Here is a 13,530-nt window from a genome sequence, read left to right as displayed (position 1 = left end):
ACTTTGTAGTAAAGAAGAAATATTTCATTCAGCTGTAAATCCAGCCAAGGTGAGAAAAGGCATGCTGAAAATACTTCTAGAGAAAACGGATAAGAAAATGCACAGGACAGGACAACATAGTCCAGAGTCCGAAGGAAACACCAGAAAGCAATAAAACACAGGCTTCTTATCTCTCTACATCTGTATTTTTCTTTTCCCATCAAGCAAGTAGAGATGAAGTATTAAATAAGATTTCTGAAAGACCTCTGTGCATGCCATTTGGCGCCGGGGCCAGAGCAATGTCCCCAGCCTGCTTAATTCACCTGTCGGAAGGCAAAGCAGGGGACAGCAGCAGGGCAGCCAACGGGACCTGCTCTAACCACACACAGTGGGCATGGACCACGACTTTGCGTCTAGAAAGAGGACCTCAGTACTGGAACCCAGCACAAGTTCTGCAAAAATCCTATCTTCTCAAATTGGGAAGCTCAACTGGTTTAAGACGTACAAGGATGTCAGGTATGATCTCTTGCCCATTCAGCCAAAGGATGCCTCAGGAGGTATGAACAAACGTGAAGGACAGAAGAATTAGGAACTGGGTGTGAGCTAAGTGAACTGCATATATTCAGTTGAGTATTGTTCTTAATACATAAATGATCCATTATGAAAAACATACTATACAATCCCACTACATCACCTTAAAAACATTATACAGCCACGTTAAATCAACATTTTCAGTAATGGATCCCTAATCCTATTAGATTGTGCACAGTTCAATAATATTTTGCATTAATGATTCTAATTAAACAAGAGCCCTGCAATCAGAAATAACATCCTCACAACCAAACCTTTTAGAGAACAGCGTGCCATGAGCTGGCTTACCTCTCTAGCAACAGGAGAGACATCAAGGAGAAGACAATGGCAAAAGCATTTTTGTTTGTCAGGAAGTTTCCATCTCTCAACAATTCCCTCATCGGAAATTGCACAGTAACCCAGTGCTTTGAGGGAGAAAATGCCGTTAACAACAATATGCCTACACGCTATTTTCAGGCTCAGTGGCTTATCAAACAAGGTGAGGCCTATCAGATTAGGACCAAAAGATTACGAATGCACATTAGCCATTTTTCCAATTTCACTATCATGAAGATAATGAAATTCCTTTATTCCTTCATCCCTCCAACACAGTGGCCATGGAAGGTGCCATATCTGAAGTAATGATGAAAATTCATCCTTCAGAAAAATGTAATTTATTAACAACTAAGGTTTTATAAACCACCATATACAGGCCAGCTCAATACTGGAATACACGGAATTAAATTACCAACTAGACAATGGCTGAACCTGGCCTTCACACCTGCAGGATGATGACGCTAAACCCAGAGCTCACTGCAGCAGCCGTGAAACACCAGGCACGCTCTCAGCCATCCCGTACAGCACTGTCTTTTTACACATCTAGCAAAGCTGGACTTACCGCAAGAAATCCGTTAAGAGTGGAATTTTGGATGAGGTTGTTCTAAGCAGGGTTGCAGAATTTTTCTGTTTCTGACTTGTTCTGTCTCATTTTATCTCCAGCACGTATAGAGCTCTGAAGGCCAAATGTGAAACTGCAGACTGAAGTTAAACTTTGCTCCATGAACTGAAAGATTAAATAGTAGATTAACGGTAGATCAAAAGTGAGAACTGGAAAACGTATACCAAGCATCTACAGAAAAACCTTCTGAGTAAGTCTGGGGATAGGGGAAGCAACAGATGCCTTCCTGGTTTAGCCATTTGCAGGGAGACAGATGAAGCACTTCAACACACAGCAGGAAGAATAAATCATTACCAGCTTAAAATATGTAAGCTGTTGTATAGACTTTTCCTATTGTTTATGTCATTTAAAACATGTACAAAATACTCACAAGAAGTTATTCTATCATTTCCTCTGCGCAGCAAAAATATTTTTTTTTCAAACTACAGTCCTTAAGCCAAATCCATTTCAATATTGAAAAATCTTGATAACTAACTACATTACCATTGTCATCCTTTCCATTCCTTTATAAAGGAAGGGAGACATCAAACACTGAAACTTCTGGTACCAGGCCTTCTCCACAAACGGCAGGGTAGGCATGGGGAAAACACTTGCCTTTTTATCACAAATGGCAAAAACTCTGCAAGCCCAAGATGTAACCACTTGTTCCTAGTAAAAAAAATGAACATAGAAGATCTTTCCCTCTAAAGAAATACTTTATTCAAACTACGCATTGCTCCTACGGAGTATAATTACACAAGTCTAAAGACAAATCAAATTCATTTTTGCATCTTCTCAAAGTATTACTATTTACCTGGTGTGCATCAAAGTCAAGCACAGCACCAAGTGAATCGATACTGATAATGTAATTATTTGAGAAGATGCGTATTTTAAGTAAAAATACAGTATTGCAAATGCACCACATCCTTTAGATACAATCCATTTAACCGAACTACATGACCAGACCTTCTAAATTTTTTACAACAGATTCCGATCTATAGCTCATCGACAATCAAGTATCAGATTTTTTTAAGTAGAAACAAGATATCCCATCCTCAGTTAACTTATTTTTAATAAGCTCCTTTCTTTGATTCATCCCTCAGAGATCCAGGAAAAGAAGAATACAGAGACTATGTAAAAGGCTGTGTGTTCAGCTTTAAAAGGAGAATCTCAGATAACCAAAGAAAATATCCAGATATTTGTTATACTACTACTTGTAAAATACCATACACCCACAGAGCAGAAAAAAAACTCCAGCAGTACTAACTGTTTAAGTAAGAAATACTGTCATGCTAACAACATATTGTATACAAAACTTTGCATTCCAAGGGGTTACAGAAAGTACTTTGCTAACTACTGGCATGATTCCACAACACTCACATTTTATTTACTCAACCAGATGTTCACACACAGATACAATGAGTTGTATATTAATACATTTTCTCTACCTGACACAAGGATTGCAGAGCTGAGCTGGATTGAAGGCAGTTCACACCAAACCCTGAAGGATAAGGGAGACCAACACGATCAGGTATGTGTTTCAGCAACACACAACATACGCATTTTCTGCTGGTTTGTAACCACAATTTCTGTAGAAAAACGCAATTTGGGGACTTATACTTCAGTTAAATACCAGCATAGTTTTGCTCTTACAAAACTCTCCTGGGATTCTTTACTTAGCACCAACGGTAAGCACCTCTGCTTTCACACACAGTATTTCCTGGAGACGTTTACTGGCTCTGCCAAGTGAATCCAATGAATCACCGACACAATATATTATTTGAAACTCTGGGGGACAGAGCAATGCAGTATTGATGAAAACCTGTTATTTCCTGGAATCAACTATCAGATTAAGTTTTTATAAAATACCACTATTAGAAGTATGAATAACCATCCAACTGAAACAATATTCAAAGATATTATTACCACGAACAGTTGGATCCAATAATTATTCTAGACGTATCTTAGAGAGTGCAAACAGAAACATATGCATTAGGAAGCCTGACTAACAATAAGAAGTTCAAAACAAAAATTCTGTTCAACTGCAGCAATATTTCATTGCAAGCATTAGAGCCCTAATTATAGCTTCAAAGGCTTGCTGCTGTTAAAAAGGAATTAGTAGTATTGTCAGAAAACCATTAATTACTGTTATGTCTAGTAGCTTCCTAAATGACTTATAAATTAGTACGTATTTTTAATCATACTGTGAAAACTGTCACTATTGACTGAAACAGATAAGTTACAAAAGACATCTTCTTCAAACTGTATTTATTATATACAATGTCTTAAGACATGCGAGACAGAGGTAAGAGTAAGAAAAACGCAATCAGTAAGGGAGCATCTACCATAATATAATAAAAAGATTTCCCAACTTCAATTCCTTTTCGCAGTTCAGAAAGCTAGGCATTCTCCCTTGGCAAATAAATTACTCGCAAGGAATGAGACACTGGATAATAGCTGAGGGTCCCCAGCTTTGTTAAAAATCACTCGTTCTTCCCACTTAAAATAGGAAACGTTTGCTTAATGTCTAGAGCACTTTCTAATGTAATTGGGGTGATGCAGTTTTTAATTGGGTTCATGAAATACAGTCAATTGATGGAATTCATCACCGATGCCACATTACCCAGAAGGTAAGAAAGGGGAAAACAACACTAAAAAACCCTGTAAAAAAAAAAAAAAAGCAGTGGATCTTCATCTTTTGCAACTAAACCTTACGTCTTTAAAGCTGGACTTAGGACCCAGGAACTTTTTCTCACTTAAGTCAATAAAGCTGCTGCCAAGAATGAACACTCAATGCAAAAGAAAACAACCAAGCATAGCTCCAACAAAATAGACTGTGTTCCTTACTAGAGTAAGTTAAGAACATCAGGATGTTCCTTACTAGAGTAAGTTGAGAACATAAGGAAAGATCAAACAGACTTCTGCAAGTGTGCATTATTCTAAGGCTGTTATCACACGCATCACAGAAAAGTCTCAAACTGAGACAGCAGCAGTAAAGTATTCATCTTTTTTTCTTTAATCTTCTCTGTCAGTGGTTTACAATCACGAAAAACTATGGATTTTTCGTAACATTTTTTTAATGTCCTAAGTCTTCTTTTGGTTTTTTTTAGCAGCTCCTATAGTGCTTTTACAACTACTTTTTAAGGTCTTCATGACCTTAAAATTATGTAATTAAGATCTTTAATGAGATCTTACGGAGACAAACCCCCCTTTCATTTTCATCTGTTTCTATCTGGTGTCTGAGGTCTCAGCAAACTCTAAATTCAGGCAGACAGATGAGGTCCACAGATCAAAACCTACAATATCCAGGGCAAATAACTGCAGCGGGAAAAACTTCCAGCTCTGTGACTACTGCCCGTAGACAACAGATCGACTACACACCCTGCAAGCGCCCGCAGCCAGCCCCTGCCGGGTAACTCGCCGAACGCCAACCCCGCGCAGCTCCGCGCTCAGAGCGTACCCCGGGGGGCAGTGCCACCGCACACCGGGCAGCTCTGCCCAGCAGGGCTTCAGCCAACAACCGCACCACCATTAGGACTCCGTTCCTTAATTAATTACCAAACCAGCAACCTTAACTCACCCTACGCCTGCCGCTATTGGCACGGCGCCGTAACCCCAGCCTAGAGCGAGGCGGCACACCGCCCCCCGGGCCCGCCGCGGAGCCCAGCCCGCCGCAGGCCGAGGCACAACGCGCTGTCCGCAGCACCGAGCGCCCCGAACCGCGCGACCGGGCGCTGTTACGAGTGAACGGGGGCAGGAGAAGGGCGCAGAGCAGCAGCGAGCGCGGGCAGGGCGGCGAGGGCAGGCCTCCCTCCGGCCCCCGCGCTCGCGCCAGGCGTCCCCTCACCGGCGAGCCGCGGCCGAGCAGGGACCTCGGGAGCGGCCCCGCGCCGCCGCCGCCGCCAGCCTCCCGCCCGCTCCGCAGCCGGCCCGCCCCCGGCCGCCGGGCCCGCCCCGGACCCCGGCGCGGCGCTTCCTTTCCGGCTGGGGCGGCGCCGGCGCGGAGCACGGCCATGCCGGCGGCGGGCAGCGAGCGGAGCGCGGCGCGGCGGGAGGCCACGGCGCGGCGGCTGGCGCGGTTCGCGGCGCTCAGAGGTGGGGCGGCGCGGGCGGGGGGCAGCCCTGGCGGCGGGCGGCAGGGGCCGAGCGGCAGGGGCCGAGCGGCAGGGGCCGAGCGGCAGGGGCCGAGCGGCAGGGGCCGAGCGGCAGGGGCCGAGCGGCAGGGGCCGAGCGGCAGGGGCCGAGCGGCAGGGGCCGAGCGGCAGGGGCCGAGCGGCAGGGGCCTGACCGGGGGCTGCCGCTGTGCCCGCAGGGAAGGCCGCCCGCCCCGGCGACTTCTGGGACGTCGTGGCGGTGACGGCGGCCGACGCGGAGCAGGCGCTGGCATACCGGCAGCAGCTGGCGCAGAAGCTGGGCAGGAGGGAGCTGCCGCGGGGCGTTCGCTACCACGTCTTCGCGGACCCACCTGGACCCAAGATCGGTGGGCACACGTCCGCGGGGGGCGCGGGGCCGGGCGCAGCCGGCTGGGGCGCCGCCAGTGCGGCGGGGCCGGCCCCGCGCTGCTCGCCGCGGCGCTAGTTCCCGGCCGGGCCGAGGCGGGCCGTGAGCCCCAAGGCGCGGCCGTGGCCTGAGGCGGTGACCAAGGGCAGGTGTAGGCCGTGGGACCCGGTGTGCCGTTTGGGCTGAGCTGCAGCAGCGTGCGCTGGCTGCTCGGCAGCTTCGCCTAAGTCCGTTGTGGCCGTCGCCCTTCCCACTGTAGCATCTGATGCTCGGTCGTGGTGCCTGTGAATGCGCGCTCAGCAGAGCCATGTCGTGTGTGTCCTGTGCAATGCAGGTTAACACCAACTCCTGTTTCTTCATAAATCCATACTGCTTACCTTAACCTCATCGTTTAACCAGTTTCAACATGTTCTAATATGTGGCCCGATGCACAACAAAAAACTATTAGAAAGCAGCCAGACAGTCCTGAATACCATCCTGTAATTCTCAATTCCTGTTCGCTTGGATGTAGAAAGTGACTAATCTCAGCAGTCTATCTGCAGCATAGCATAATAAGCAGAGATTAACTTTCAGAAATCTAGCAATTTTAAGTTGTAGGAGCACATAAAAGTATCCCAAATCACTTCCTCGTATCCCAAGCCCTTTTTCTCAGTTCCGTGTTGTAAATATCAAAACTGCTTTTGAACACTTGCTTCAAGTCATTAGTGAACTTTTGTGTAACTGTCTGTCATCATCTTTGCATGATTTTCTCAGCAGTGATACAGTAGAAGGATTTTTGTCAGAACTGGTTTAGGACATTTCAGATAGGTATCTGTGCCTCCATTGGCACTTGGGTTGTTTAAAAGATCATCTGCAGTCATAAGGGCTTTTTAAAAATAAATTGCAACGTATTTTCTGCAGCAGAAGGTGGCATTTAAAAAATGTTTCCAGATGCCCCTGCCACAGCACCAGATCCCACTGTGCTTCACATGGCAGTGCAGATGTTACTGGTGCCCTTTTCAGCAGATACTAAAATATTTTTTCTTTAGGAAATGGTGGATCGACACTTCATGTTCTTCGGTGCTTGGAAGATCTGTATGGTGATAAATGGACTTCTTTTCTTGTGCTGCTGATTCATTCTGGTGAATTCTATTTTACATTCCGTGTTCTAAGATTGTATGCTTCTGGTTTGGAGTTTGGTTTCTTTTCCTAAAAATAATATGGCAGAGGAGTCAAGAGATCTGAAATACAGTTCCCTCAGTAAAGTAATCCCAAATGTGTCTGATCTGACCATTTGAGTTTAGACTGATACTTAGGAGATACCCCTGTCACTTAAGCATTTCTCCCCAACACTTCAGTTGTTCAAACAGTGGAGAAAGGAGTGTAATTCAGAGTATCCGAATTAAGCTTCTGCCTTGAAATACCCATTTAGGAACCATGTCCCTCTCTGCAGGGGACCTAGTGAGCGTCAGAACTGCAGGCAGACCAAATACTTGCCTTCTTACCCCGTCAGTCAGAACACTTCCAAAAGGGGCATCACTTTTGGCAGAGGAGGAAGAAACCTGGCAATAACAAGTCATCTGACCAAACCACTGCTTGACTCAGCTCTGACTTAAAATTCCCAGCAGGGGTGTGGGGCTCCTCCTTTTTTTCAAGCAAAAAGCAAGCGTTGTTTCCTTTCTTCACCTTAGTTATAGCAAGTGGTCTATGTTCCAGCTCTGCAGCAAACTAAGGGTAATGCAATCAACCATCATTTTAATACAAGCTATTTAAGGCATACCAAATTTTGGCCATAAGGTGAGATCTGTTTTGGGAAATGTTTGAAGAGGAATCATTGATGATTATCTTACATTTGTCATTTTCTGAGGAATATCTAGTATATGACCAAGCAGGAGGGGTAGGGGACAATACCGTTGTGTGTATATAAAATGGCTGTGTAGCTTTAGTTTTTGCTCGATTATGTACAGTGTCTCTGTGTAATTAAAAATGTGTTTTTCTTCAAGGGGGTTACAGTCAACGTTTACCTAATGCGAGTGCCCTGGGAAAGATTTTCACAGCTTTGCCTTTTGGCGATCCCATTTACCAGATGTTGGAACTGAAGCTCGCCATGTACATTGACTTTCCCAGTCACATGAAACCAGGAATTCTCATCACATGTTCGGATGACATAGAACTTTACAGCACAGAAGTTACAGAAACCATCACATTCGATAAACCTGGATTTACCGCATTAGCTCACCCTTCAGATTTGACAGTTGGGACCACTCACGGAGTGTTTGTTTTAGATCCGTCCAGTTTTTCAGGCAAAGGAGGACTTGAATATGCGTCTTGCCATCATTTTCTGCACAAGCCTGATGTTGAGACAATGCGCCAGTGTGGCGCAGTATGCATGAGAAGGAGTTCTTCTCGGCTAAGTACCTCTGGAGACCACAACGACTCAGAAACAGACTTGGAGTGTGTGTATACAGACAGTATATTTTACATGGATCATAACACTGCAAAACAATTACTGACATTTTATAAGCAGACAGGTACTCTTTGCTGTGAAATAGATGCATATGGTGACTTCCTCCAGGCCCTGGGACCTGGAGCCACTGAAGATTACACAAAAAATACAAGTAACGTCACAAGAGAGGAATCCCAGTTAGTTGAAGTCCGGCAGAAGCTATACTCTCTCCTGAGGGGAACTATGCTTAATGTTATAGTCTTAAACAACTCTAAGTTCTACCACATTGGAACTACTCAGGAATATTTGTTTCATTTTACATCTGATAGCAAACTGAACTTTGAGCTTGGCTTACTGCCTGTGGCTTTTAGCATCTTTTCTAACAAAGCTGAGACCCTGGATCAATCAGCAAGTATCATTCAAAGTGTACTTGAGCCTGGATGTTTTATAGGACCTGGATCCATTATTGAATACTCTAGAATTGGACCTGAAGTCTCAGTAGGGAAGAGGTGCATTATTAGTGGATCATACATAAATTTTAAAGTAGACATACCTTCAGACTGTTTACTGAGTTCATTAAGTATAAAAATCAAGGGTCAAATAAAGTATGTAAGTATGGTGTTTAGTGTCAAAGACGATTTGAAAAAGAGTGTACAACTTCTGTCAGATATAAGTTCACTGCAGTTTTTGGGGGTCAGCTTACTAGAATGCTTGGACCTCTGGGGTATAAAGGTTTCGGACCAGCTCTTCTCCAGTGAGAACACACGCTTGGGTTTGTGGACTGCTAGGATTTTTCCTGTTTGTTCTACTTTAAGTGAATCGGTTAGAATGTCATTAAAAATGTTAAATTCTGTGAAGCGCATGTCAGCTTTTAAATTGAATAGCTTCAGCCTTTTATCTGTTGAAGAAATGCTCACCTACAAAGATGTAGAAGGCATGTTGAAATTCAGGAAGCAAATTTATGATGAAATCTATCTACAAAGACAAAAAGAGAAGTCTGATTTGTAGAATGAACAGTACGTGAACAAATTTCCTAGTTGCATTTGTGGATGATTGATTACTTCCCAGCTTGTAAAACTCGTAAGAAAAAAGTACACAGATCTTTTCTCTGATTTCTTTGAAGTAGAAATAATGGCATTGCATTAATGACATTGCTGTAGCATCACATTCATAATGCAGCAAATGCATCTTTTGATGAAAGAAGTAATGAAATACTTCAAATGTCTGAAAACACTAATTGGTGACTTTTCTTGGGGTACATGTTACTATGTTTTGTAGTCTTTGTCAGTAAAAATATGATACAGAATAAATGAATTAAGAGACTTGACTGAAAACTGCTTTAAAAGTTTTTCAAAGTAGAATATTAGCTCCAGCAACATGGAGTGATATAGCAATAACATGTTTCTCTCGTCATGCAGCCTTTTTGCAGTAGTGTTTCAAATGGGTAGAGAGAAATCTATTAAACGTACTTTTTTAATCAAGACATCCTGTCTTAAGCATTAATCATTTTGTTTCTCTTGTTTTGGGGAGGTTTTGTTGTTTTGTAATTTTTTTATACTTTCTTGTTTTTCATCAGAGGAGAAAGATTTGCATGAGAGATCATTCTTTCCCTGGTGACTAAGAAGTAATATGGGGGTCAAAACCTGGCATCGAGGCATACTGATAGGTTGGGGGTTTTTACTGTTTGGAAGCTGGTAGTTTGATTGGGCAGCTACCAACTTTTTGTTGCCCACAGATGGGCTGATATGTGCCACATGACAACCTATGTTTCTTATTCCTCCTCTAAACTGAACCATTGGAATCCTTGGGTGATGTTTAATCATCCTGCAGACCAGTGGAGTAGACAACAGAGAGGTTAACTATTGTGAGTGGTTCCACGATGCAAATCTTCAGAGAAACACACCCGATCTGTTCCGTCTTCTCCACCCTTTACTAATGAAGTCCTTTTGTTTCTAGTTTAGGTGCCAAAGATCCAGCTCCAAATAGATAAGTACACTTTTTATACTTTCTGTTCTGGTCTGATCAAAAAGGACAGTGCCTTTTTTCATGTGTGCAACTTTAAATCTACTTTTCTCTGTTCCCTCTTCCCCACTCCCCTTTTTTAAAGCCATAGGAGGTGTCACAGTGGGCGATGCCAGTGCTGCGTTTAGCCCCATGTGCTGTCTTTGGCTGTGGTACCGCAGAGCTGTGCAGGGAATGCATGCAAGCCTATCTGATTCTGTGATCCCCTGTGCTTCCAACAACTCATTACACAATTAGTATATATTTCAGTGCTATAAGGTGGAAAAAAGCTTGCTCACACTAAACTTATAGGCAGATACATCAAATCATTTGTAATTTTGCTTCTACAATGACTGGATTTTTAATTTTTCCATTTCATGCTATTTTTAAGAATGTGCTGTGTATTATATCGGTGCAATTTGACCGCAAATGCAGTGCATCTTTTCCTCTTGCATTTATCTATAGGTTTTCATGTTTTATTTAATGTTGCATTGTAACAGTGTTACATCCCTACTGACTGAATTCCCTAATGGCATTGTTCTTATGCCACCCACAAGGTAGTAGAATTATAGAACATTTAGGCTGGAAAAGACCTTTTAAGATCACAGAGTCCAACCATTAACCCAACACTGCCAGGGCCATCACTAAACCATGTCCCTATGCACCACAGTGTAATATCTCCTGAATATGACTCAAGCTGGTTTAACCTTCACCAAGTTTCCTCCTCATTGATAAAGAAACCTTTCAAGAGACATAGTATTGTTCCTGAGGATCTCTTCTGAGCAAGAAGAAATACAAAGGAGGCTGGGAATTGCTGAGGTTGACTTTGAAGGAATAAGGACAATTTCTGAGCAAATAAGAGGTTTTAAAAGTCAGCCATAGATTTGAGAACACTAAGGTCCCAGACAAACACATAACATCACAAAGTAAGAATAGTCATAGAACATGGAGCATGAAAATTGTGGTTTGTATATCATCCTGTTTGTGCGATTCATTTGTTACTGAAATCTCGGAATGAAAAACTTACCGACACCAATGTGATGTAGTAAGCAGACACTTCTTTATTGACGGCCGGGTGCATGAGTGAGTCCTCTCACAATCAACGCACACCAAGTTTCAAAATCAGACACCTCATATAGAACTTGTTCATACATATTCATTAAGTATTCATGCATAAACATAGTATTTCCCAAAAATCATTAACATACTCTCACTTTGTATGTTAATCAGCTTATCAGTCCTTTGCGTCTGCGCAAACCCTTCCAAGAATTGTGGGCAGGGGTCTGCGGGACACGGGCAGGGGTCTTTGGGAGGAAGGCTGTAGGTCTTCCTCATGGTGTACTTTTCACCTTTTGCCTGGTATGTGATGGTCTTGCAAGTCTGCAGTGTTCTTATCGGTCTGAGGTATTTTATGTCCTTGTCGACCATCTGTTTCTTCTGCTTGTTTCTTTTAATTGCTTCCTCTAGATAACTTATAAGCAGGCCCCTTGTTAGAGAAAGAAAAAGAAACAGACTCCTTCTTTGATCAGTTATTTCATTAATTATTTCTTTCAGACTATGGTTACATGACCTAATTACTATACCTACATTCTTTGAGTAAATATAAGTTCTTAGCCTTGGTACAGGGCTGTACAGAGGATTTCATAGCAGCTTTTGTTGTGCAACTACTAGTTTCATTAGAATATATTTCTTATTCCTCTATATTTCTATTAAAATGATTTTAGCAAATCTGTAACATTTCCCCCCTTTGAAAGTGTTGAAAATCATTATTTCAATACTTTCACATGATTCACATAGCAGTTGTTTCAGCATATTTTGGTGGTGAACTATATCTTGGTGCAATGGTTGGTACTTTTCTTATGATCATGCGATTGACTGCAATTCTATTGATACATTAGCATGATCATCAGAAAGACAATCAGTAACAGAAACAAAGTTTTGATTATGGATTGTATCCAGGAGCTTAGATTCCATCCCAATTTGTTAAAAATTTTCCCCAGCCAATCTTCTGACATATTTTCTTGAATTGATTCTGTTTCCTTTTCAATTTTACCTAATAGGTCCAGATCATGTTCCACATCTTGAGTTACATTTGTGTATGTAACTCAATGTGAATGCAGCAGTGGTCCTTCCCACTTTTCTTCCAAAGGTTTTCCTGAAAAAGTCTTTATATACACATAGTTACCAGGTTTGAAGGAGTGGACGGCTCGATTCAACCCTCTGGCCCTTGTTCCCAATACTTGTTTAATTGTTGCTAAGAATCAAGAGCCAGGAGGTGGGCATTTAAATTTTCATGCCCCTTCAAGGCTGGGTCCAATTTGTGGCTGCACATGCATTTTTCATTGTGCAGTTTTTGTCAGGGTGTTAGCCTGAACCTCGACCAGGAGGGTCACGGACCAATTTGTTTGTTTGTCTCGCCACAAAGAATCTTTACCATTTGAAAAGATGGGAGCCGGAGATGACACACTCTGCACGGTTTTGATGTTCAGCCTTTGCATTATCGTGAATACAGTAACCATCAGTATGTGTTTCTGCGAGTGCTTTTGGTCACGCCGGTATAAAAGAGTGTGATTGCCTCCTTGCAATCCGCCCCTAATAGTGGAACTCGTGGGATATCAAAGGAGAGTGCAAGAGACTGTTCTATAAACAAAAGGAAAATGTTGATCTCCAGCAAAGTTACCATGTGACTTGTTTCTGTTCATCTTCGTCACTTTGTGAAGAGAAATACCAAGGACCAGGCACGGACTATCATGGAGGGAACAGATGGAGTTACCACCCCAACATTATGCAGGACTGTGCTGGATTCACGAGTGAAGAAGTCTGTTTTCATGTTCCATGAGGCTTTGCTGGACTGTTATTCTGTTATTCAATTTCTAGTTCATGTTTGTTAATAAATTGTTATTTGTTGTTTACTGGTTGTCAAATGGTTCATTGAAGTTACTTTGCATCAAACACACATGTTTCAAAATAAATCCAAAGGGTTGGGTAATACATAAAATAATAACCTACAAAAACAAAACCTAAAAACAACACTTATAGCTATATGTTTCACTTAAGTAATAATAAAAATATTATTTAAATGAACTATAAACACTATAGTTTCTTAACACATTCCTCC

General features: G+C 42.6%; 1 protein-coding gene and 1 long non-coding RNA gene across 4 annotated transcripts in view; one reads left to right on the top strand and one right to left on the bottom strand.

Moving 5' to 3' along the window:
- The window catches only part of LOC130156650 (uncharacterized), a 92,415-nt gene extending 87,067 nt beyond the window's left edge, over positions 1–5,348 (bottom strand). Inside the window, exons 1-4 of one of the 3 annotated variants that reach the window (XR_008824541.1) lie at positions 5,067–5,327; positions 2,935–2,987; positions 1,991–2,155; positions 1,448–1,612 (exon numbers count right to left, since the gene is read on the bottom strand). This is a non-coding gene — a long non-coding RNA (uncharacterized LOC130156650). The other 2 variants (XR_008824540.1, XR_008824539.1) reach the window with 2 other exon arrangements.
- A 74-nt stretch (positions 5,349–5,422) lies between these two features.
- Positions 5,423–13,324, top strand: FPGT (fucose-1-phosphate guanylyltransferase). Its single transcript, XM_056355240.1, has 4 exons — positions 5,423–5,581; positions 5,799–5,966; positions 7,015–7,107; positions 7,969–13,324. The coding sequence occupies exons 1-4, from the start codon at positions 5,500–5,502 to the stop codon at positions 9,417–9,419; spliced, it is 1,794 nt and encodes a 597-aa protein (XP_056211215.1). The 5' UTR covers positions 5,423–5,499; the 3' UTR covers positions 9,420–13,324.
- Positions 13,325–13,530: the final 206 nt, after the last annotated feature.

Source organism: Falco biarmicus, chromosome 11 (assembly GCF_023638135.1).
Source record: "Falco biarmicus isolate bFalBia1 chromosome 11, bFalBia1.pri, whole genome shotgun sequence".
Taxonomy (NCBI): domain Eukaryota; kingdom Metazoa; phylum Chordata; class Aves; order Falconiformes; family Falconidae; genus Falco; species Falco biarmicus.
Note: the sequence above shows the minus strand (reverse complement) of the source record. Positions and strands in the feature narration are given on the sequence as shown.

Bases quoted from the DNA above. Each gene is read 5' to 3' on its own strand.
- FPGT (XM_056355240.1), top strand. From the start codon at position 5,500: ATGCCGGCGGCGGGCAGCGAGCGGAGCGCGGCGCGGCGGGAGGCCACG. The intron at 5,967-7,014 runs GTGGGCACACGT...TTTTTTCTTTAG, and splicing joins CCCACCTGGACCCAAGATCG to GAAATGGTGGATCGACACTT. The intron at 7,108-7,968 runs GTGAATTCTATT...TTTTTCTTCAAG, and splicing joins TGTGCTGCTGATTCATTCTG to GGGGTTACAGTCAACGTTTA.